The sequence below is a fragment of the Aphelocoma coerulescens genome, chromosome 11 (assembly GCF_041296385.1).
Source record: "Aphelocoma coerulescens isolate FSJ_1873_10779 chromosome 11, UR_Acoe_1.0, whole genome shotgun sequence".
In the NCBI taxonomy this organism is placed as follows: Eukaryota; Metazoa; Chordata; class Aves; order Passeriformes; family Corvidae; genus Aphelocoma; species Aphelocoma coerulescens.
The window spans coordinates 2175820-2200098 of record NC_091025.1 but is presented as its reverse complement, the minus strand read 5'-3'; the positions used below and the strand labels follow the sequence as shown (position 1 = coordinate 2200098).

General features: G+C 54.7%; 1 protein-coding gene across 1 annotated transcript in view; it reads left to right on the top strand.

Annotated features, from left to right (window-relative positions):
* Positions 1-20399, top strand: part of JPH3 (junctophilin 3) — a 48509-nt gene extending 28110 nt beyond the window's left edge. The window contains exons 3-5 of the mRNA XM_069026801.1: positions 3749-3873; positions 10176-11095; positions 20317-20399. Of these exons, the coding sequence (XP_068882902.1) occupies positions 3749-3873; positions 10176-11095; positions 20317-20397 (1126 nt within the window). The 3' untranslated portion in view covers positions 20398-20399. The remainder of the gene's footprint in view (positions 1-3748; positions 3874-10175; positions 11096-20316) is intronic.
* The last annotated feature ends 3880 nt before the right edge of the window (positions 20400-24279 follow it).

Here is a 24279-nt window from a genome sequence, read left to right as displayed (position 1 = left end):
AGGAAGCAGGCCCAGGTATTATCCCTTCCTCTGTCAGCTCCAGCCAAATCATAGGAGATCTGCAAAGATTTCCGGGAATCTGGTTGGTTGGGATTTTTCCCTGCCTCCTGCCAGCTCCTCTTGCCAGTTTGACCACTTGCCCGCTCATCCTCTGAGAAGAGTGAGTCAGCTTGGCAAAAAATTAATAAATAAAATATTCCAGGCCAGCCCCAGCAGGGACTCTCTGCCCTGACCCAAAACGGGGCCTCAAAAGCCACAAACCATCCCAGCCTTCCCCCCTGTGGCTCTTCCCAATCCCAATCTTTGCCTAAACACCCTCCTCCAGTTCAGTTTGGATAGTGAAGTGCACTAAAATCCTGGAATCATGGAATGGTTTGGTTGGAAGAGACCTTAAAGCTCATCCCATTCCACCCCCTGCCATGGGCAGGGACACCTTCCACTATCCCAGATTCATCCCAGCTGGAGGAGGAGGATGGGGATGCTCGGAGGTGGGAGGAATTAAACAGCTCCTCTTGCATCACTCTTCCCTCCATCCCATCATGAGCCCACAGGAACAGGATGATCTTTAAGGTCCTTTCCAGCCCAAACCATCCCATAATTCTGTTTCATCAGGACGGCCCCAGCTTTATTTTCACCGTGGTCTCCAGTTTGGCGTCTCTATCCCAGAAAAAATTTACGGCAGCACTGAGGGCAGGAGGAGCAGAGCGATGAGATCAGGCCCTGTCCATGTGTCAGGGAGAAAAAAACCCCACTTTTCCAGGGAAATAAACTCCAGGCAATTAAGTGGGAATTAAGATTTAGCGCACGCCACGAGCAGCAGGCGTGGAGAAAGGAGCCAGCTGGTAAATTTAGGACGTGACAAAGTCGTGCAAGCCCTAACTGGATTACTGGCATTTATTTGGGAATACTTATGGATTTTATCATGCAACGTATGGATCTCCATAATTCTGCCTTTCACTCCTCCCGGCGTCTCGGGGAGCTTTACAAACAATTAATCAGCGGCGTTCCATGCGCTCCAAGGAATCCAGTGTATCCCATCTGCTCCGGGGAACCCAGCCCGTTCCATCCACTCCAGGGAATCCAGCACATTCCAGCCCTCTCCGAGTGTACTTTGGATCAGAGGTGGCTTCCTAGACGTGATTGATTTTTAACCTTTTCTGAGCCAAAGCCCCAAGTTTCCATTTTTTAAATTCCCTGCACTTCCTGGGCTGATCCTGGGAGTCTGTAGGGATGAGCAGATCCAGAAGTTGTTGGAGTGAGTTTTTCACGGATGGAAATGCATCCATCCCCAAGGGATGGTGATTTTAATCCATTTAGGTTGTATGTCAAGAAGAATTTCTCCATGGAAAGGGTGGTCAGGCCTTGGCAGGGGCTGCCCAGGGAGGTTTGGAGTGCCCATCCCTGGAGGTGTCCAAGGAAGGCCTGGAGGTGGCACTCAGTGCTCTGGGCTGGGGACGAGGTGGGGATTGGGCACAGCTTGGATTTGGTGATCCCAGAGCTCTTTTCCACCCTCAATGATCCCATGGTTCCATTGAGGGGGTGCTGAATGCTGCAGAGAGGAGCGGAGCCCGGGCGATCCGAGAACCCCAGACCGGGGTAGTGGCTCCATGTGGGCTCCTCCAGCATCACCTCCCACTCTGCCACCACCCCCGTGTGCCCCAGCCCCCTGGAATGGCACAGGCTGCTGCTCCAGCCTCCTTCCCTGGCAGGCAGAGAGGGATGAGCGCTTCCAGCCGCCTCTCCAGGGAGGAGTGTCGGGAGCAGGGTGTAATCCTGGCTGCTGAGCGCGGGCCAGGCGCTCGCAGACGTTGTTAATCCTCGGCTGGGGCCAGCAGGGACCTGCAGCCTGGAAAAAGCTGCAGTGGCTGGGACAGCCCCAGCCCTGGGCAGCTTCCAGGCCAGGAGACAGCACAGGGATAAATGGATGGAGGGTCTTTGGATCCACGTCCCTGAGAAGCTCTCCTGGAAGATGCCAGAGGTTTAATGAGCTCAGAGGGGCGGAATCTCAATTTTAGGCCTCTGGTGGCTCCGATGGGTCAACCCACAGGTTTGATGCCCTAGCCTTTCCCACAGACCACGGTGGTGCCAGCAATGTAGCCAAAAAGAGACCTGGAGAGGGGCTTTGGACAAGGACATGGAGTGACAGGACAAGGGAGAATGGCTTTAAGCTGAAAAAGAGTGGATTTAGATGGGATATGGGGAAGAATTGTTCCCTCTGAGGGTGGGCAGGCCCTGGCACAGCATGCCCAGAGCAGCTGTACCTGCCCCTGGATCCCTGGAAGTGTCCAAGGCTGGGTTGGAATAACCTGGGACAGTGGAAGGTGTCCCTGCCTGTGGCAGGGCTTGGAATGAGATGGATTTTAAGGTCCCTTCCAAACCAAACCGTTCCATGATTCCATGAAAAACGGGAGCAGGCTGTACCTCCTCTCCCGGCAGTTTGCTGCAGCTCCTCCTTGGGGCATCCCTGCTCCTCCTAAAAGAGCAGGGCTGGGATACCTGACAGGGAATGGGCTGTGACACCTTTGTCCCCTCCTCCGACCCCAGTGAGTGCTGAGCAGGGAGAGCACTGGATTCCAGCTGGGTAAAAACCCATTTAAACCCAATTTTTGGGTGCATCAATCACAGAGAACCCTCAGGACCTGCGCCAGCATCACCACAGCCCCTCCAGCACCTCCATAACTCTGGAAAACAGCTCAGATCCGCTTCCAGGGCTACTCCAAAGCAGCCAGTGGATGGGAATAAAGCAGTTATCAAAGCAAAGACACTTGAGAAGTGTCAGGAGTGGAACACAGGTGACAGCACAGCCACACTCACACCCTGTTCCCCAGCCCCGGCGATGCTTCCAAGCAAAGCAGGCACATTCCTGGCCCTGTTTTCCATTTTTAGGAGCCTGTCAGAAATGGCACTCCCTCTCCACGCAGATGTCGAGAAATTAGAGGGAATTCAGAGAGAGGCAGAAAAAAAAAATGATTAAAGGAGATGGAGGGCCTGATTTTGGAGGGAAGAGAAATCAGCGGAGCTATTTATAACCCTGCCTGCACCGGGGTGGGAGCAGGAATTTTTGAAAGTGCCTGGATAGCTCAGATAAGGGGGAAAAAGGGGCAAAGCAGCTTCCGGAGGATGCTGTAAATCCTGAGTGACGGATGAAATGCCATCCAAAAAAAGCCTTTGGGGAATCATCGGTGAGTGCAGGGGACAGTTGTTGATCCAGAGGGGGGAAAAAGTGCCCCGCTCAAAATGTGTGAAGGGATGGTGGAGGCGGCGCCGGAGCCGAACCTCCCGCTCCTACCTCTGCTCCCAGTATTTATTTACATCCAGCATTTTACGCAAAACGTGGGGGTGGGCGTGGAAATGTTCTTCTTTTTTTTTCTTTTTCCCATCCCCAAAGCGAATGGGTTTGGTTAAAAAAAAAACCCAACCAAACCAGAGCTTGAAATTCAGGCCTCCAGCCCTGGAGGCTCGTGGGAGATGCACGGAGAGGCTGCTGGGACGGGGTGGGAAATGGGATGGAGGGACCCTGGGGGAAAACCTGCGCCTGATCCCAAATTTCCTGGGTGATTTCCAGGCTGAGGAGCAGCTCAGGAACCTGTTGGAAAATCCCCAACCAGCCCCAAGCCCTGGCGGCGGCTCCTCCCTCACAGCCAAAGGGTTTCGGAGCAATTTGTGGGGGAAATGTGGGGTTTTCCATGGCGGGGTCTGCAGGGAGGAGCTGCCTAACGGGGTCCTGGTGTCTCGTGTTGCCTTGCAGGACCTCTCACTCCAGGGCCAAGGCGGAGGCGGCCGTGACGGCGGCGCAGAAAGCTCAGGAGGAAGCGCGGATCGCCAGGATCACTGCCAAAGAGTTCTCGCCTTCCTTCCAGCACAGGGAGAACGGTCAGTCCAGGAGCCATCCCTGCCAGTCCCTGCCCCTCCGAGCCCCCCAAAACTCCCCTGGCTGGAGGCTCAGTCTGTGCCTGCAGCTCCCAATCCCCAGTGGAGCTCTTGGGGTGGGAAAGCTCCCTGGATCACCAGGTCTGGGGAGATTTAGCACAAGGCTGTCTATATCCAGCAATTCCACTGTGTTCAGGGCTTTTTTCCCGGGATCACCTCTTTTCACACCAGAACACCCCCATTTTTTAGTTCACAGTCCTTGATGGTTGCACAGAAAGAGCCTGACAAGGGCTCTGGAAGGAAAATGCAAACACAGATGATCTCAGAGGTCACCACTCATCTTACACCCATGGCTTGTGTGGTTCCTGATTTCTTTAGAATGCTTGGATGGCACCCAATGGGACCTGACCCTTCCCTCAGCCGTGCAAATCAGTCACGGGGAAAATCCACATTTGAGATGGCAAAATCCACATTCCTGGTAGCAAACCCTCCCTCCCTCCCTCCCTCCCTCCCTCCCATCCATCCATCCATCCATCCATCCATCCATCCATCCATCCATCCATCCATCCATCCATCCATCCTTTTCACCATTCCTTGTTGGTTTGTCCCCATTTTTGCTCAGCAAAGGCTCGGGGAGGACGGAGCCAAAGCCAACCCAGGGTCGGGCCGGGGTCTGCAGCCGAGTGGGAGCAGGAAGCTCCAAGTCCCCTCAGCGATAATTAACATCACCATTAATCTGTGACTGAGTTTATGGGAAAGTTTTCCAGCACCGAGCCCTCCTCAGGAGGCGGCTGTCACTATTCTCCCCCTCCCAGCTCGAAGCCAGGATTACTCACCCGCTTTAATTGCTCCAGGAGCTGCTGCCGGTGACTCAGGGCCCGGGGCTGCTCCCGATCCCGGGCAGAAGGGAACCTTGGATCTGCTGGTCCAGCCTGGCCCTGGCCCGGTGCTCTCCTCACCGTGGCTCGGAAATGCGGGGGCGGCCGGGGGCATCCCTTGGTCAGCACCACGGCCCAGACGGGCTTTGGGGGCCGGCTGCAGCCTGAGCCAGGCCACATCCCCAGCCAGGGACACTCCGGGATGGCCGAGCATCCCCTGGCACCCCCCTGGCACCCTCTGCCTCCTCAGCCTTGTTCCAAACCCCCCTCACCCCTCCTCCTGCCGAGGCCCGATTTGTACACGGCAGATCTGAGCTTTCTCGAAGGCCTGCGAGCTCCCAGGGGCTTCTCTAGGCCTGAGATGTTCCTCATCTCCATTTCCTCCTGCCAGGAGACTTTGCTGGTTTAAATCACCTCTTGGAAAGATATTTTTAGGTAATACATTTTTTACTACCTCCTGGACGGGGCCGTGGTGCTTCGCTCGTGCTGGGGTTTGTGTGGCTGGAGCTCTGGCAGGAGGGGCTGTGAGAGCCACGAGAGGGGAGGGCAGGGGAGGCGGCTCCACTTAGAGTGTATTAAAAAACAAACACAGCATCCCCGATGTGCCGGGAAACCGGGAAGTGCCTGCGGAGCGACTCGGGCACATCATGGGTGCGAGTGGCTGTGTCACCCACAGCCCTCGCCACCTCAGGCTGGAAACGGCTGGCGGGGCTGGAAAGGGATGGGGGAGCTGCCACCACCCTCAGGGCACTGCAGGGGCTCTGCGTGCCCACCTTGCACAGGATCGGGGGTGCTGGGTGTGCCCTCCTTACTCAGGATTGTGGGTGCTGGATGTGCTCCCCTTTCACAGGATTGTGGGTGCAGGATGTGCCCTCCTTATTCAGGATTGTGGGTGCTGGATGTGCTCCCCTTTCACAGGATTGTGGGTGCTGGATGTGCCCTCCTTATTCAGGATTGTGGGTGCTGGATGTGCCCTCCTTATTCAGGATTGTGGGTGCTGCATGTGCCCTCCTTATTCAGGATTGTGGGTGCTGCATGTGCCCTCCTTATTCAGGATTGTGGGTGCAGGATGTGCCCTCCTTATTCAGGATTGTGGGTCCTGCATGTGCCCTCCTTATTCAGGATTGTGGGTGCTGGATGTGCTCTCCTTATTCAGGATTGTGGGTGCTGGATGTGCCCTCCTTATTCAGGATTGTGGGTGCAGGATGTGCCCTCCTTATTCAGGATTGTGGGTGCAGGATGTGCCCTCCTTATTCAGGATTGTGGGTGCAGGATGTGCCCCCCCGTCGGGCTCTCCTCCCCCGCCATGTAGCCCTGGGAGCGGGGCCCTGAGGGGACGCACGGGGTTTCCCGAGCCCCTGGGCAGCCTCGTTCCCTCGTTCTGTGCTCCCTGCGCGGGCAGGGACCCCCGGTCCCGGTGACTGTGAGGGTTCCTCGGCAGAGCCCCGGCCATGGCTGGGGAAATAAACATCTCTGAAACATCTACCAAGAACCTGTCGACATATATATTTCTTTTCCACGGGCCTCCTGGTTTGGTGCATTGTGTTACAGTATCTCCGCTGTAACACCCCCCTTTCACAGGATTGTGGGTGCTGGATGTGCTCCCCTTTCACAGGATTGTGGGTGCTGCATGTGCCCTCCTTATTCAGGATTGTGGGTGCTGGATTTGTCTCCCTTGTACAGGATTATGGGTGCTCTAAATGCCTTTCCATGCACGGGATCCTGGGTACTGGATGTGCTCCCCTTGCACAGGATTGTGGGTGCTGGATTTGTCTCCTTTGTACAGGATTGTGGGTGTTGCATGTGCCACCCTTATTCAGAATTGTGGGTGCTGGATGTGCCCCCTTTATTCAGGATTGTGGGTGCTGCATGTGCCCTCCTTATTCAGGATTGTGGGTGCTGCATGTGCCCTCCTTATTCAGAATTGTGGGTGCTGGCTGTGCCCTCCTTATTCAGGATTGTGGGTGCTGGCTGTGCCCTCCTTATTCAGGATTGTGGGTGCTGGATTTGTCTCCTTTGTACAGGATTGTGGGTGCTCTATGTGCCACCCTCATTCAGGATCCTGGGTGCTGGCTGTGCCCCCTTCATTCAGGATTGTGGGTGCTGGATTTGTCTCCCTTCCACATGATTATGGGTGCTCAATGCCCTTCCTTGCACTGGATCCTGGGTGCTGGCTGTGCCCCCTTCATTCAGAACTGTGGGTGCTGGCTGTGCCCTCCTCGTTCAGGATCCTGGGTGCTGGCTGTGCTCCCCTGCAGGGTGCTGCAGGTCCCCAGTGCCACCCACGGCGCTCTGTGGTGGGTGCTGAGTGCCGCCCACCCCTGGGTGCTGGCTGTGCTCCCTGCACAGCACCCTGGGTGCTGGATGTGCTCCCGGCAGGGTGGTGGGTGTGGGTACCACCCACCTGGCACAGCGAGTGCCAGGGGTGCTGGGTGGCCCCCTCGGAGGGGTTTGTGGATGCTGTGGAACACTCCCAGAGTCATAGGGGGGTCCATGCCCACCTCAGCATCAGCCCTGGGCATCCCTGGGCATCCCTGGGTGCCTGCAGCTGCTGTACCTGGGAGGGAAAGGTGTTTACCTGGGAAAACCAAAAAAATCCCAGTTCAGCATCACCCCCTCACCCGTGGTTTCCATCTCCATCAGCCATGGGGATCTCCAGGTGCCCATCATGGTTGTTCATCCCAATTCCTGGACACAGCGGGATGGGCCCCTGGGTTGAGTGGTGCTGGAGAACTCAGTCCTCCCGGTGACAGCAGCACACCAGAGTTAGAGGCCGGAGCTTGGCACCGCTCCCAAATCCCAAATGTGGCTCCTCAGGGCAGCACAGGTTTGGCTTTGAAGCCTCCTGAGGCTGGGCTCGGCTGTCTCTGTCCTGCTGGAAATCCAGATTTGGTGCTCTGCATCCTCCTTCGTGCTCTCACAACCGTTCTTCCAGGAACATCACGTGCTCCAGGACTAATTTTAGCTCCAGATAATTGTTGCACATCCTCGGGTGCCGAGAGCCAGCCTGGGTGCATCCGTGGAGCTCCTGCACGAGGAAACGCCTCCATCCCTGTGGGCTCTGGGGCTGGGGGGCAGCTGTGGCCCAGCATCCCCCCAGCAGCTCCAGCCCTGCTCCTCCCAGAGCCCCAGCCCTTTGGGAATTAACCCATGGAAAGGCAGAGTCATGGGCAGATTGAGGCAAGGGTGGCTGGGGAAGGTTTAGGATGAGGAGGATTCTCTTCCCTGGGGTGGGATGGGACACCACTGGGATTTCTTGTCCCTCTGTGGGGCTCTGGGAACAGGAGCAATGGGTGTAGCAAGGCTGTGGCTGGTTGTGGGGCTGGAGATCAGCTCGGGAGGCCTTGGAGCTGGTGGGAAGCTCACAAATCCCTGGAATTCCAGCAAAATCCCTGAACTGGGGAAGATAAAGCCCAAAAACCAGGGTCACCCCAAGCCTCGGGTGAGCTCGTTCCCACAGGTGGCTTTCCAGCTTTGTCAGGTGAAGTAATGTATTCCCTCTGTGCCTCAGTTTCCCATTTGTGCTCTTGGAAAGTGGCTGGGACAGGAATGCCTGGAAAACAGCCCCAAAAAGTTTGTCTTTTATCCCAGAGACAGTTATTGTGCAGGAAAACAGAGGGGTGAGCTCCACCTTTCTCCTTCTCAGCAATTTCCCACCAATACGAGGATTGCTCAGGGATAAATCCCAGGAGATTCAGTCTCCCACATACAAACAGGGCAAAGATGAAGGCTGGACTATGTGAGCATTATCCCAAAAACTTGAGTCATTAGGAGACCATTTCCCATAAATCGCTTGGATAGATTTCCAAGCAGCTTTTTTACTATTTCCCTCCCTTGCCAGTGCTCCGATGGGGACATCCATCTGCACACTCCAGCATTCCCTGAGTGTATCCCAACCCTGGCAGGGGTGAAGGCACATCCCAGCAGCTCCCCAAAAAGATTCAAGAGAGCAAATTCCTCAGCAGAAGTGCAGAGACCCGAGCAGGCTCTCCCGAGCGTTTATTTTTAAACGACGGCACGAAAATTGAGCTCTCCCTTTTCAAGCCTCGTTTCTTGTCTCGCCATAGCAATCGCAATTAGATGCATTTCAGGGGCATTAGGCACTTAATATATTTATCAAATTATTCACCCAATTTAGCATGGCTTTAGCTGGGAATGACTGGAGAGGGGAAAAGGAGAATTAACCACTATTAGCTCGCTTGAAATCATTCAGTGTTTCCTCAGTGACGAACACGTTGGAGGATTTTGTTCCGTGTTCCTCCAGCAGCAGCAGACACTCAGCCCCTCCTGAAGTCCCCATCCCCAGCGTGACACTGTCTGGGAAGTCTCTGGGTTGAAGGAATGAGGAGTTTCCAGTGGGATGAGGAGGATGGGGAGTGCTGGCCTCAGGTGGCCCTGAGCAGGCTCCTGCCTGAAGGCACAGCCTTCCATCCCATCCAGGGTGCTGAGCAGGGAAATACCCACGTCCTGCTGGGCTGTGTGGGGCAGGAAAGCTCCTGGATATAAGGTTTGTGGGGTTTTTCTTGCACAACTGCCCAGATGTGGCCATTTCCCTATGAAAAGCTGGAGGTGACATCTCCCTCCTGCACCTCGCAGGGTGAAAACTGAGGTGGTTCCCACCCAGGAGGGGTGTGAGGGCTGCAGGTATGGGGTGATCCCAATGGCACCCAGGGTGATCCCAGTGACACCCAGCACACATGGGGTGATCCCAGTGACACCCAGGGATGATCCCAGTGACATCCAGGGATGATCCCAGTGACACCCAGGGTGATCTCAGTGACACCCAGCACACACGGGGTGATCCCAGCGACACCCAGGGTGATCCCAGTGACACCCAGGGATGATCCCAGTGACACCCAGCACACACGGGGTGATCCCAGTGCCACTCCAGGTGATCCCAGTGACACCCAGGGGTGATCCCAGTGACACCCCGCACACACGGGATGATTCCAGTGACACCCAGCACATACGGGGTGATCCCAGTGTCATCCAGGGTGATCCCAGTGTCACCCAGCACACACAAACACAGAGCCCAGGGTGTGCCACCAGCCACATCACAGATTTCCCTCCCATGCTTCCAGACTGGGAACTGATAGGAAATGTGGTCAGATGGATCCCAAAAAACCATCAGAACCCCCTCCCAGCAGCTCTGCATTGTTGGTGGCTTCTCCACATTTCTGGGGCTGGAAAACCATTCCCATGCTGGCTGTGGTTCTGCAGGCCAGGGGTCAGGGCAGGTTCGGTGTCACGCCAGCAGTGCCAGCAGCTGTGACACCGCTGTCCCAATCCCACCCCGCTGTTCCCCACCGCCCAACCCTCTGCTCCCTGTTCCGTGCCACAAAAAAACCCGTGGGGCATCTGTAAAATAGAAATAACCCCATTGCCTTCCTCTCTCCCTTCTCTCCCCCCTGCCACTGCCCCCTAAAGGGCTCGAATGCCAGCGGCCGAAGCGGCAGAACTCGAGCGATGACATCGAGGTCCTCTCCACCGGGACGCCTCTGCAGCAAGAGAGCCCCGAGCTGTACCGCAAGGGGACCACCCCGTCCGACCTGACCCCCGACGACAGCCCGCTGCAGAGCTTCCCTGCCAGCCCCTCCTCCACGCCGCCCCTCGGCCCCTCCTGCAGGAACAAGAGCGCCCACTTCTCCAGGCAGGTCTCGGTGGACGAAGAGAGGGGTGGGGAGATCCAGATGTTGCTGGAGGGGCGTGGCGGGGATTACCTGCGCCCCAACAGCTGGAGCGAAGAGAAGGTGGGCGGGAGCCGCGCTGCGAGAAGCGGGACGATGCGCAGCGGGCAGCTGGGCTCCACGCCTGTCCCTGAAGACTACAGAGGTCGGAGCGGGGGACACAAACATTCGGCCTCCAACCACAAGCCGAGAGAGAGGTGGACAGATTCCCCAGCCACGGTTTCATGGACTTCCCACCACAGGTCCCACAACCACAGCTCAGGGAGCTCCAAGCTGCTTGAGCTGGATGAGGAGAAGATGAGCAACTACGAGATGGAGATGAAGCCCCTCATGAGGATGGATTCTTATATGCAAGAGATTCACACCCAAAAAAGACACTACAGCAAAGGGGGAGGCTGCAGGAGCGTGGCTGACGAGCACCGCGGGGAAGAGCGGGGCTTCGGGGTTCAGAGACTGAGGTCTAAGTCCCAGAACAAAGAGAATTTCAGGCCAGCTTCCTCTGCCGAGCCCACGGTGCAGAAACTGGAAAACCTGAGATTCGGGGACAAAGCTGAACCTCGGCTACTGAGGTGGGACTTAACCTTCTCCCCGCCACAGAAATCTTTACCTGTTGCACTAGAATCTGAAGAGGACAGTGGGGATGCGCTCAAATCCAGTACGGTGAGTGAAGGGATTGCGCGTGGAATTCCGGTCCAGAAGCCTGGGGCTGTCGTGGGGCTGAGTGGAGTGATGGGAGGGAAATTTGGAAAATGTGAATTGTCGTCTGTTTGTGCCTTGAATCCCCTCTCCTCCCTTCTCCCATCCTGCTGGACCTTGGTGTGGGGTGTTCCCATGGGAACAGCAGGATTTTCCCTGAAGGATGTGAGCAGCAAGTTGGAGTTTTGCAGCCCAGCCCCTGGGTCAGCAATAAAATTCCATTATTGATGGGAATTTGGTGGGAAAGCTGCAGGAGAAGGCATTGGTGATGTTTCCTTGGGTTATGGCAACAGAGCTTCCTGCTGGCCCAGAAGTGTGTGGAGAACAACCCCATGTGAGACATCCCACCCTGGGCTCCTCATTTTGGGGGAGACAAAGACACTTTGGGCATGAAGTGGCTGCTGGAAGGGCTGGAGGTGTTCAGGAGAGGAGACAGAGCGATCTTAAAAGCTGCTGCGAAGTGGAAGGGAATAATCTGTTCTCCATGAACAGAATTAATGGGCTTAAAGTCAAGGAGGGTGAGCCATTAACCATCGCTAATGAGGTGAGGGCTGTAATGAATTGCCTGGGGGGCTGTGGAGGCTGGGAGAGGAGAGGGTCTAAGGTTGGACATCACCAGCTCAGACAGGACCTGGACAGAGCGGAACCTCCTCGGGAGAAGGCTGAGCTCTGTGGTTTTTAGGTCCTTTGCAGTCTTGTTTTCTGATGATTCCCAGATTTCCCACTAGAAGCTTCCTCACTTGTTGTCCCCGCTGGTTTGGCATTGACAGGAGAGGTGATGGGGTCTGCTGGGAGCAGTGGGGAAGCCACCACTGCCCCAAACTGCCCCTTGTCGAGTCAGTGCCAAACACAGAGCAGGGCTGGAGCTGTCCCACGGGGATGCCCCAGGATGCCCCAGGAGAAAGGGAAAACCTGTCACGCTCAGGAGGTGACACTTCAGAGGAAAGGAGCTAAATCTCCCTGTCAGGGGAGCACAGGGTGGTGCCTGGTCATGAAACTGAAATGAATTCATCAGTCAGGCCGAAAATTTGGGTGAGAGGCATCGAGGTGTGTGAGGTGTGGTGACATTTGCCACGGCTGCAGCATCCCTGCTCCTCCAGTCCCTGCCTGCAGAGCCGAGGTGGGGAGAGAGGAGGGAGCAGCCCGGGATGTGGGAAGGATGGATCTGCCCCAGCTTCCCTGCTGGGGCTGTGGGTAAATCCCCCACATGGCAGCCCTGGAGCTCTCTGCCTCCCATCCATGGGCTCTCTGCCTCCCTATCCATGGGCTCAGGCTCGGCAGCTCCCACCCAGCACCGAGGGGGAGCTGAGCATGGGGGCTGCTGCTGGACTGCTACACAGAATGCATCCTGCAGCCCTGGAAAAACAGAGCCATCCAGGCTGTCCTGGCCTGCTGGCCTGGATGCCTGGGAAGCACTGGAGACATGACAGGCAGCATTAGGAGCCTGACAGGCTCCCAGAAGGGAAGAGCAGCCGCAGTAATTTCACAGACACCAACCCTGGGAAGTCCGTGGGACACGCAGATGTTCCAGCATCTTTGACAACGAAACCTGGGAGACACAGGGCCCAAAGGAGGGATGAAACCACTGTTTCTCCTCGCTGAGAGCCACGTGATTTTGGGGATATCACTGGCACAAGCAGCCCCGGGGTTCCTCCCCACCCAGCCCATCAGATGTGCTCCCACCTCGGAGCTGTCACAATAAAGCTCCCTTCCCATCGCTGGAGGCAAACAGCCGCCAACGCATTCCTGACCATTCCCAGTGAGTCCTGGGCACTAAGGAAGGGCCCCAGCCTGCATGGAGAAGTGCATGGAAAAGCCATTAGGATGCACATCATACTTTGGAAGTGCTGGAGCTGTGGAGCAGTATGTTCAGTTTTCTCACATTCACAACCGAGGGTGGAACAGATGGCGAAGGTTTGGGAGGAAGCTAATGTAATACAGAGGAAGAGATAATATGTGGATTTAAATAACCCACAATGCCAGCAACAATTTGTTCTAGCAGGAATTGCACGGTGCTAGCAGGGTTTTGTTCCAGTGGCCTGGCAGGGAGGGGGTGGTTGGACAGGAGCAGGGGAAGGTGTAGGGGAGGAATGGGAGGCGCAGGGATCTGCGCTCCAACCTCCTGCCCAAATCCGTGACCTCGCCTGCACCTGCCATCAAAAGCATTGCAGGCTTCAGGGAGTGTGGTGAATCCCTGAGGAAGAGGAGGGGGAGGCTAAGGGGGAAGGATTTCTCCCACAGACCCCACACCCACCTCGGCGTGTGCTCGGCGACACAGGCCATGCACACGCTTGGTCCTGCAAAACCCCCTGCATCCTGCTCGAGCTCCACATTCCCCTGCAGCAAATCAAGGCTCCTCAATTCCCCCAAAAGCCCAATTTCCCACAGTGGCCTGAAATCCCTCTTCCCTGTGGCCTGGCAGGGCGTGAGCTCTGGGGCAAGGCCGGCTGTGTGCAGGCGTGTGAGAGCCCACGCTGCTCCAGCCCGCTCACTGCCTGCTCCAAGCCTGCTCCAAGCCTCTTCCCTGGATCCCAGCAGTGCCAGCTGGAGGCTGCTCCCTCAAAGGGCAGCTCCCACCTCCCACCAGCTGGGCTCCCTCCGAAAGGTGCTGCCAATGAGCGGGAAGGATGCTCGGAGATGAGCACGGCTATTTTTGCCCTACCTGGAGTGTCCCTGTGCAGAACCGAGGTCACCCTCACGGCTTAGCTTGTTTTAAAAATAATCTGCCCTAAACCAGCTCTGCACAAGCCACCCATGAGCGCGGGGGGCTGGCTGTGTGCTGGAGGGCCAGCTCCAGCTTCCAGAGCCTGCACACCTCTAGAAGTGCTGGAACAGGCTGGGGGTGCAGGTCTTACAAAAACACACTCCCGAAAAAATCACTGCTCTTGATTCCTGTCTTAAAAACAAGCTGGGACCATGGGGCCTTACATCCAAGCTTTTCCAAAGTGTGCACAGGGAGGGATGCAGACTCACAGAGGAGTCAGATGTTCAGGTTGCTGGAGGAGCTGTGGGAACTTTGTTCTCCTCTGTCACTTTTCCCCAGTCCTTTAAAAGAAGCTCCCAGAACCCCCCTTTGTTGGGGCTGCACATCAGGAATTGAAAAATACTCTCATAAAGGTCATTTCTTGAGGGCACGGCTCAATAACGTCGATGAAATTCAGCAGTGCTTGGTGTTGGCTCCCGGGGGATTTGGGGGTTTCGGGGTCACTGAGCCACACAAACACTTTAAAATGGCATTTAAGGCCATCTGTGTCTCTGTGGGCACTGACCCCAGCACCCACAGGACAAACTCACAGCAATTGCCAGCGTTGGGGCAGAGGAAAATGGGAGCCAACGTGCCGGGACTGCTGCTGGTGTTGTGGAATAAAGGGATTTATAGGAACGTCACCATCCTTCCCGGCCTTAAAGGCCCACGAGGCACAAAGCCTGTGCCTGGATGCTTCACAGGTTCTTGAAGCCTTTGAGGAGAACTAAAACGGGAAAGGAAAAAAGGGATTGTTGCGAGACTGGAAAGGGAAAGAAGCTCTCTAAAACGCCAGCGACCCTTTTATCCACGGGCACAAAACACAGCCCGTTGCAGGGCTGGGGAGGAAAAGAAGGGAATAGATCTCCTTTCCTGCAGGTGCTGAACATCTGCCGCTCCTGCAAGGGAGGAGAAGGAAGGGCTTTAGGCACAGAGCAGCTCAGCGTGCCCGCGGGAAGGGCCGGGATCAGGCACGACCGCAGCCTGATTCACCGCCTGTCCTCACTTAGCAGCGGCAATCACGAACAGTCACAGGGAGCCTTCCAGGGACGCGTCGTGGTGTCACTGCAGGCACCCTGGGCATGTGAGTAGGCTCGAGGTTCGGCCCTTTCAGGCTCTGTCTCATCGCATCCCCACGGACGCGAGGCCAGCAGCCCGAACCCACCCAGCCCCGCCACCCCGGACATTCCCCGCACCGTCACACGGTGGGGGAGCAAATCCCAGCCCAAATGCAAACATTCCCGGGGAAAGAGCCGCAGCAGAGGCTTTAAAGGCATCTCCCTGCTGAGGCATCTCCGAGAGCCCCCCCTGGCCCCGGCGGGTCCCCGCGGGGGCGGCGGGGAGGGATCCCGGCAGCGCAGCCTCTCCTTCCCTCCCTCCTTCCCTCCCTCCCTCCTTCGGCAGCGAGCGGCAGAGGGGCGGATTTGCCAGCAAAATATTCCAGGCAGGTTCCGCTGTCGCTGGGGAAAGGCAGGAGCCGGCAGCCAATCTGCAGCCGGAGCAGGATCTGCCGAGCTGCCGGAGCCGGGGATGCGGGCAGGGGGCTCGGCACAGCCTCCCCCGGCACGGGGAGCGGGGGATGGAGCCCCGGCCCCGGCACCTCCCCGCTGGATGCTCCCTTTGCCAGCGCTGGGCGGTTATTCCTGAAGGGATTCACCTCGAGGTGGAGCGTTGTTTGGTTTTTTTTAGGGAAGTTGGGGGCCTTTAGCCCTAAAGGTTGTAGAATGAGTTGAAAATAAAACCTGGGTGTTTTCTCCATCCCAACCAGGCACCCCCTGGTTGGGGTGTGAATGGAGATGTTCCCATTTGGCTGCCTTGGGATGAGGCTGCTGAGAAAGGGACCTGGGGACTCGTTTGGTGTTAAACAAGGGATTCAAGCCCGTGATTTATCCCTGTGGCCTTCCAGCTTCAGGTTTTTCCATTTATTTTTTCCCACCCCTGGGTCTCTCAATATAATTACCCCTGGGTTTTCCTTATTCCTCTCATCTCAACCAAACAGATGCACCCCCGATCCCAGATGGCAGCTGCATGTCCAGACAAACAGAAGCCATAATTTCATGGGAAGCAGGAGGAAGAGGAGTCCTGTTGCCATCACACCTCTGGAATGAGGCAGGGCTGAGCATTGCTGCAGGGGGTGTCTCTTCTTAGGACAAATAATAATCATAAACTGTTCCTCCTCTAATCCCTTTTGTGTTCAGACAACCTGAGGTAAATAATCTCCAGAGAGAAATGGGATGTTCCACATGACAGGCTCCTTTTCAAAGCCTTTTCATCCCCAGGACCTTTGATGTACCTGGGAGCACCTTCCTGGCTCTGCTCCTGTCATCTGGATTATGATTTGAGCCCGATTCCACCTCTTAGCGTGGAGAATCTGGGGCCAAACACCAGCTTTTGACTGCTGCTCAGAACCAAACTTTGACTGCTGTTTTTAGAATAAAAATCTTAAAAATAGAGCTCCCAACACACCTAAACAAACACCCAGAGTTCAGTCCCAGCACCTGGAAGGTGAGGATTGAACCAGGGGTGACAAACCCGTTTCCTAAGAGGCTAAAGGATCTCTAAGAGGATAAACACTCATTCTTTTAGCCGTTTTTTCCCCCCAGAAGCAGGTTTTTCCATCTCACCCCACTCACTTTCACTCACAAGAGCACTTTTGGCATCTCCTGGGCCCCTTCCTGGAGCCATGGGAGCCGCTGCAACCCGCTGAGAAAGCCAAGTGACTCCCTGATGTTTCCTTTGCTAAATGCTCCTTAACCATTTCACAGAGCCTGTTCCTGGCAATGATGTGACAATTCAGCACAAATGTCATGGAGCTGCTAAGTTTGCAGCCCTTTCTGCAGTGCTGAGGCTGGAAAATGGTGCATATCTCTATTTTTTTTTTGCTGATCCAAGTCCTTAGTAATTACACTTAATAGATCCCAGAGGGATTCCTAGGTAACCTGCACTCCGGTTTCCATGGCAGAGAGGCAGAGCTTGTACCCAGTGATAACAGATAATAATGGACTGCTAATGCTTAAATTAATTATGCCACAATTGCATTTGTAAACCAGCTGTCCGTCGTATTCCCAGGAAAACTCCGGAGTTGCTACACAACAGTTCCAGGATGAAAACAAACAAGGCAGAGGGGCAGGAATTACTCCACAGCTACGATTACTGTTATTACTCCTGTGCCATAACAGGGGTTTATTCCTAGTTTAGTGTTTCCATGGGTTTAGGTCTTTCTGTTCTTTAAGCCTGGAAGGAAAGCTTAAAAATCCTTGGAGATCCAACCTGTTGATAGAGAAAGATCCTTTTGCCCAGCTGATATTGGTGTACATTCCCATCCTTGGCAGATGTTTTCCTTCTCCTGTGAAGGACCCCAGGGATCTTATTAAAAAATTAAAAGAAGTCTGCAGGAGATGCCTGCCCGTGGCAGGGGGTTGGAATGAGATGATCCCTAAGGTCCCTTCCAATCCAAACCGTTCCATGATTCCACAGGAGGCCACAGATGAGACAAAGCCCCACCAAATTCCTAAAGCATCATTCAAAACTGCAAACCAAGGGCTGTGTCTCCTCCTTCCAGAGGCTCCTGTTGGAGGGTTGCAACACAGTGGGAAGGGTTTAAAAGCCACTGGTCCTAAACCACCAGTTCTTTGCTGCAGCAAAAGGGAGCTCAGTGCCCTGCAGCCAGGCTGGGCTCAGCAAAGCCTCTCTTGCAAAGCTCAGCTCCAGCACTGATTCGGGCACGGAGCAGGAATGATTCTTGGTGCTGCCACATCTCCCAGGCCATCCCTGCCATAGGACAGGAGAGGGGCAGACATTCCCTGTGAGCAGAGGGGAAGGCACCGAGACCTCCCAGGACAGAAATCAGCCAGACACAAGTGTTTGGAAGTGCAGCAGGATCCGTAATTGGAGCTAAACCAGAATCTTTGGAGTGGCAAAGCTGCTTATCCAGCATCAGCTGCCATTCCCTGCCATTCCCACCTGGACAGCCCTGGCTGGAGCAGCACAGGGAAGAGGGGGTGAAAAAGAGGGAGCTGTGAAAAGGAAGCCGAATTTGTGAGGTGTCAGCTGGATTTGAGCTGTTCGGTTCACAGAGCTCCCAGCCCTCCCTGGTCACCCTGTTCCTGGGGTGCTCTGGCTGGCAAACGTGGGAGACCCCACAGCTGTGGTGGCAAAGGAAGGATTTTCTCCTGGCCCTGCCCTGCTGAGGGGATGCAGGATGCAGCCAGGCCCAGCCTGAGCCGGGGAGCTGAGCACAGCCTCCGTGCACGGGAATCCAGGGACTGCCGATGCCAGCGGGGGTTGGATCCCCCATTTTCCCAGCTGAGGGCATAACGTGGATGCCCTGTGTCTAAATCAAAGAACCAAGGGATCATTTAGGTTGGAAAGTGCTCTGGAATTGAGTCCAACCATTCCCCCAGCACTGCCAAGGCCACCTCTACTCCATGTCCCCAAGTGCCACATGCACACGGCTCCAGGGATGGGGACTCCACCACTGCCCTGGGTGGAGAATTTTTCCCAAATATCCAATCTGAACCTCCCTGGTACAACTCCAGGCTGATTCCTTCACACCAGTGAAGGCTGTGCTCCCTTCATGGACACATCGCACCAAAGGGCTGCACCTCGGTCAGTGAGGGAACAGGGAATTGGAGGGATTAGCAGCGTGAGCAGAACAGGCGCAGCTCTGGCTGAGTCCTGGAAGGGTAAAGATGGTTTTCAGGGAATAAATGGGGTCCTGCAAGGGTAAATACAGCCCTGAAAGTTTGCTGTTTTGGCAGGGAATTCATCCACGGAGCATCCCAGGGCTGGTGGAATTGCGGCTGAGCCTTCCCTGGCTGCGGGGCCGGGGGCAGGAGTGCGTTCCATGCCTCGGCGGGGCCGTGCCAAGGCAAACAATGACACTGATAATCGCCTGCGATCTGTTATTATATTACCAGCAGCTCAAAAACCCTAAAACCCAATAATCTTCTGAGATGCAGCTAATCCCTCCCAGTGCCAGCAAGGCCGGGCTTGGCACAGCCGGGCTGGGAGAGGGAAGGAGCGGCGGGCAGGGGGTGGTTTGTGCCTTTGGAAGGCTGTGCACGGCACAGGAGGAGAGGTTTGCCGGGAGCAGCCGGGCGTGGATGGGCACCTGGCTGCCGGGAGCGGCTCTCCGCGATCCCTGCCTTGGCTTGGCTGCCTTTGACCCTGTTGCTAAGCTACAAATACGCCTTTCCAGCAGGCTCCAGCATACTCGCTCCCACCCACTCCCAAACGCGAGCTGAATCAGGCTGTTCGGAAAAGAAACCATCCCTGGCCAGCCAGGAGCTGTTCTTTCCCGTTTCTTTGCCAGCAGCTCCGCAGAGCAGCCCAGGGGAAGCTCCCAAGGGGTGCCCAGCCCTGTCCCCACTCCATCCTAGCAACGTGGGGTGTGCTAGGAGGGGGACAAGAGCCTGGGGGAAAGCGTTTGGACCATTCCAGGGATGGAGGCTGGCACAGCTTGGATGCAGCAGGAATAGCTGAGGATACCAGCGACTCCAAGAAATAGCAGCCACCCACCTGCTGCCAGCATCGCTCGCCCTGGTGCGAGCCACGTTCACACTGTGGCACCGGGGATGTTGGGTGCCAGGGAAGAGGTGCCAGGGATGGATGAGGTGCCAGGGTGGATGTTTTCCTGACTGGTGTTCTGCAGAGGGATGTGCTGGAGGGTTGGCTGCAGCGCCCCGATGTTCCTGGGATGCTGATGGGGTCCCACAGCCGTGCCCTCGGGTGCCACAGGATTGTCTGGGATGTGCTCAGGGGGAAGCGATGGATGCTCCCAGAGGGATGGAACCATTCCTGGGATGTTCAGCCCAGCTGGGGTGGGTGTGTGCACAGGGCAGCTGCAGTGGGGTTCCTGCAATGCTTTCCAGGTAAAATCCTGGAATGGTTTGGGTGGGAAGGAACTTAAAGCTCATCCCATCCCACCCCCTGCCATGGCAGGGACACCTTCCCCTATCCCAGGTTGCTCCGAGCCCCCTCCAACCTGGCCTTGGACACTTGCAGGTATTTCCCAGGAGCTTCATTTGGTCCATATAAACTCAGCAGAGGTTATTAGAGCATTCCCAAAAGGTTGCCTGTCCAGGACACCTGGAGAACAACTGGGAAATGTCCTGAGGACACGGCTCCAAACCATCCCCAAACCACTCTGTGATCCGATATCATCTCAGGTTTTGGGTTTTTCTTCCTTTTCATTGATAAACAACTGATTTTAGTTATGCTTTTAAGGCCAGAATTCCAGGGGATGATCCATGATCCACTTTAGTCAGGGGATGCAGCAAAGTGTTTGTTTGGCAGCTTAAAGAAATCCTCCAAGGGTTCCTGGGCACTTTGGGAGGTGTAAATTGGGATCTGCTCATGCCCAGAGCTGCCTGGACTGCACAGAGCTCCCAGCAGAATTCCAAGGATCCATCTAACTCCTGTCCTTCTCTTTCTCTTGCAGGGTTCAGCTCCCATCCTGGTAGTCATGGTGATCTTACTAAATATTGGAGTCGCCATTTTGTTTATTAACTTTTTCATCTAATTCAAGACTGTCTTGTTTGCAAAAATAACAGTTACATGTATGAATGGGGGAAAAAAAAACAACCAACAAAAACAAAACAAAAAAAAAACCAGAACCAAACAACTACAAACAACAACAACAAAAAAAAATACAAAACAAAGGGAAAAATCGTAACTCGAACTGTCCTCTGACAATTTCCAAGTCTTTTCACAGAAGAACAACAAACGATCGAGTCTCACTCACAGTTTGCCTTTTTTTCCTGGGTAATGTTTTTTGGATTTTAGCCAAAATTCTTTGCTTGTATAACACTATGCTGTGTGGCATGGCAAAATGCTATCAACACTCTGCCCCCCCAACACTGGGAAGGATGAGAAGGAATCCCAACAAAAGAAAAACCTTGTTTCCCTTCCCCTCACCCCCCCAACCCCCCAAAAAAATTTGTCTTTGTAACAACAGCAATGAACCCCAAAATGGAGATGAGACGAGGGGACCGTGGGGAGAGTTTGGGTGGAGTGGGGACGGGCTCTGGGATGCTCCAGGCTGAGATTCCCAGGGAAATCCGTAACAGCTTTAATGATAAATGGGAGAGAAAAGCAAAATCAGGCTTTTGTCCCTTTGGAAATGGAGGAATGCTGCTGTAAGGAGGAGGAGAGAAGGAGCACGGGGAAGGAATGAACCCTGTCTGGATGGGAAATGGGAGAACAGGCCCCATTTTGATCCTTGTTTTTAAAACCAAAATTGGCTTTTTGCAAACTTCCTTGGGGCAGGGGGGGGAATAGGGAACACAAGGCGTGAGCAGCAGCCCCACCACCCTCCTGCCTTCACTCCTCCTCCCCAGGCTGCTCCTCACCCCTAGCAAGGCTGGAAAACCACCCAGAGCTACTTTTAATTCCCAGCCAATTTCTCCTGGCTAAAAATGTGTGCCTGGATTCCCCAAAAACAACCAAAACCTTGGAGGCACCTCCAGCAGCACGGATGGAGTGGCTGATGGTGCTGTGCTGGTGAGGAGCATCCCAGCCCATCCCAAAACGTGTGCACAGGGAGCAGGGTGGGGAGGGACAGGGGACAGAGGGCTCAATTCCAATCCACTGAGGGTGACAATAAAACAAAACCAAGCAAAAATCCAACTGTTTCTCAAAGGCACCTGGGGAGGAGCACCTGGAGCAGGTCCCAGAGAGGAGGGAGAGGGTGGTGGGTTTGTCTCTTACATCTTGCTGTGGACTGTTTCAGACATCATGCTTGGGCTCTGAGCATGTAGTATTTTGCACTTTGTAATGCAGGATGTATATTCCAGCTTCCAACATGTCCCTGTATTTAAAAAAAGGAAAAAAAAAAAGAAAAAAAAAGAAAAAAAAAAAGAAGAAAAAAAAGGAAAAAAAAGAAAATCAAACCAAACATCATTGGCAATGGCAGCCTCTAAGGATGTATTTTCTTTCTTTTTTTTTTTTCTATGTCACTTAATTTGTTCGTTTCTACCATCTTTGTACTATGCCTGCCTTGATTTTGTCCCCTCCCTGTCCCCACGGATAATCTGCATACTCATTAAAGATGCCGTATCCCTGTTCTGAGCTGTCCTGGTCCCAATCACACAGCGTGCTCTCAGCTCCCTTCCTTGGAAGTGGCTTTCCCAAAGCTCCCATTCCCTCCCCATGGTGCTCCACCACCACCAGCTCCAACGGCTCCTTTGGGATTTGGTAGGGCCAGGGGACCAAATCCCACCCTCAGTGTCCCCCCCTGCAGCTCCAGCAGCAGGAGAAGGGTGCAGGAGGGTGGCAGCTCCCGAGGGGGAGGGTGAGACCCTCACAGGAGATTTTGGGGGTGGGGAAGGAGGGAAAAGCCCTCCTCGACATTCACATCCAGAGTTGTTGGATACAGCCCGGACTCGTGGACTCAGCTTTGCTTTGCTTCTGTTTTAGCTGTTTCTCTGCTACCTTTTCAGCAGATTTCTTATTACACTGCACTGGATTGCTATATTTTTAACCAGAAATAAACTAAGGATTAGAGCATGTGCCAGTTAAATTCAGTTCTTTTCCTTACATGGTCTGATTCCCTCCTGTCGCAGTTTTGCTTCCTCTTTTCTTTCCTTTCCCTTTCCAGGCACAGGGCTATGGGTGGACAGGGGAAAGGATAATTTTGAAATTCCATTCTCCACGGTAACTGTCCATCATCTTCCCACCTCTTCCTTTTTTTGTGTTGTTTTGGGTTTTCCTTTTGGCTCCTTAGTCATCATTCCCCCCCCCCCCCCCCTTCAACGGTTGCTGCACACTTGAAATGAACCAAAAAACGACATACTGGGATTGCAGCCCTGGGAATTCACCCCTGGGGTTTGGAATTCTGTGTTTACTCTTTGGAAAGACTCTCGAGGACTTTTCTTTTGGTGCATGACACAAAGGGCCTGTCAGGAGCAGGTTAAACAGAGCCCTGCACACACAGATATTCAGGTATCTGTAAAACAGCACCAAAATGCCTCTTGTTATCCATCAAATAAAAGGACTGGTGGTTTCCTGACTGGATTTTTCCCACTGCTGACTGCCTAGTTATTCCTGCTTTTGTCTCTGGACCAGCACAAATCCAGCTTGGATTTCCCAGCTCTCTGTTCCACCCAGTCAAGCTGAGTTTTGCTCAGTAGGAAAGACAGCCACAGACTAATATTAATTGGCTCCCAACCCACATAGTCCAAAAGAATGATTCCTTTCTTAAACCCAGGCAGTTGAGCAATTTGTCTCAGTTCTGGGCTTTTCACATTTGCCCAAGGCCAGAAATATTCCTGAGAAGTAGCCCAGAGAGAGAGGTAATTCAGTGTATTTCCCTGTCTTACGAGCCTGGCTGCTGTAGATCTACCTAAGGCCCATTAAAATGCCCATCAAGGTGGGCCATAAATCCATGGAAATTATCCAGACCTGCTGCTTTATGTCCAGGCTGGCAGAGGCACTTGGATAGTTGAAGGTTTGGATCATTTTTTAGGCTGCACTGGCATTTTTGTGTTCTGACAGCACGAGGAGGGGCTGGGACAGCAGAGCCATTAGGAAGGGGAAATTTGGGAAAGGAGATTTGGATCCCACCTGTGTGAGAGGGGCTGGTCCAGCACTGCATCCTTGGGAAAAGCAAGAAGGAAGGAAGACAAACGCCCTGTGCCACGTCAGCTTCTCCCCAGCCCATCTGGTGTCTGGGTTGCTGTACCCGAGACCCAGATTCCAGCACTCTCCACGGCCTGAGCTTCCAGAGCTTCCAGAGATCCCGAGCTGTGGCAGCATCTCTGCCAGGAAGCGCTGCCGGGAAAACACAGCCAGACTGCAACAGAAGGGGAGGAGCGACAGTAAAACAGGGTGGGATCGATGGTGAAGGGCTTAATTGAGACCTAAGGACTAATTACACATCCTGGCAGCTTTGGCAAGGCAAGGGAGGATGGAAAGCAGGGATTTTTGGAAGCTGTCACACAGAGAGGGCGGCTCCAGAGGGTTGTGCTAAGGCAGGACAGAGCAGGGATGGGATGGGATGGGGCCTGAGCTGGGGCCTGGGGGTTTGCATGGAACAGAATCCTGGCAGAGGCAGCTTTTCCTGGTTTAGGGGAACAGCTCAGCTCCTTGGACAGCTCCTGAATGACTGCATTGGTTGTAGGATCATTGACTCATGGAATGGGTTGGAAGGGACCTTAAAGCTCATCCAGTTCCAACCCTGACACCTTCCACTGCCCCAGGCTGCTCCAAGCTCCATCCAGCCTGGCCTTGGACACTGCCAGGGATCCAGGGGCAGCCACAGCTGCTCTGGGCACCCTGTGCCAGGGCCTGCCCACCCTCACAGGGAGTGGCAAATCCCCCAAAGCTTGGCACACAAAGATGTGGACTCCCCCAAGTGAGAGGACAACAGGGTGAGTGACTGAGCAAGCAGCAGGGATTCCTTCCC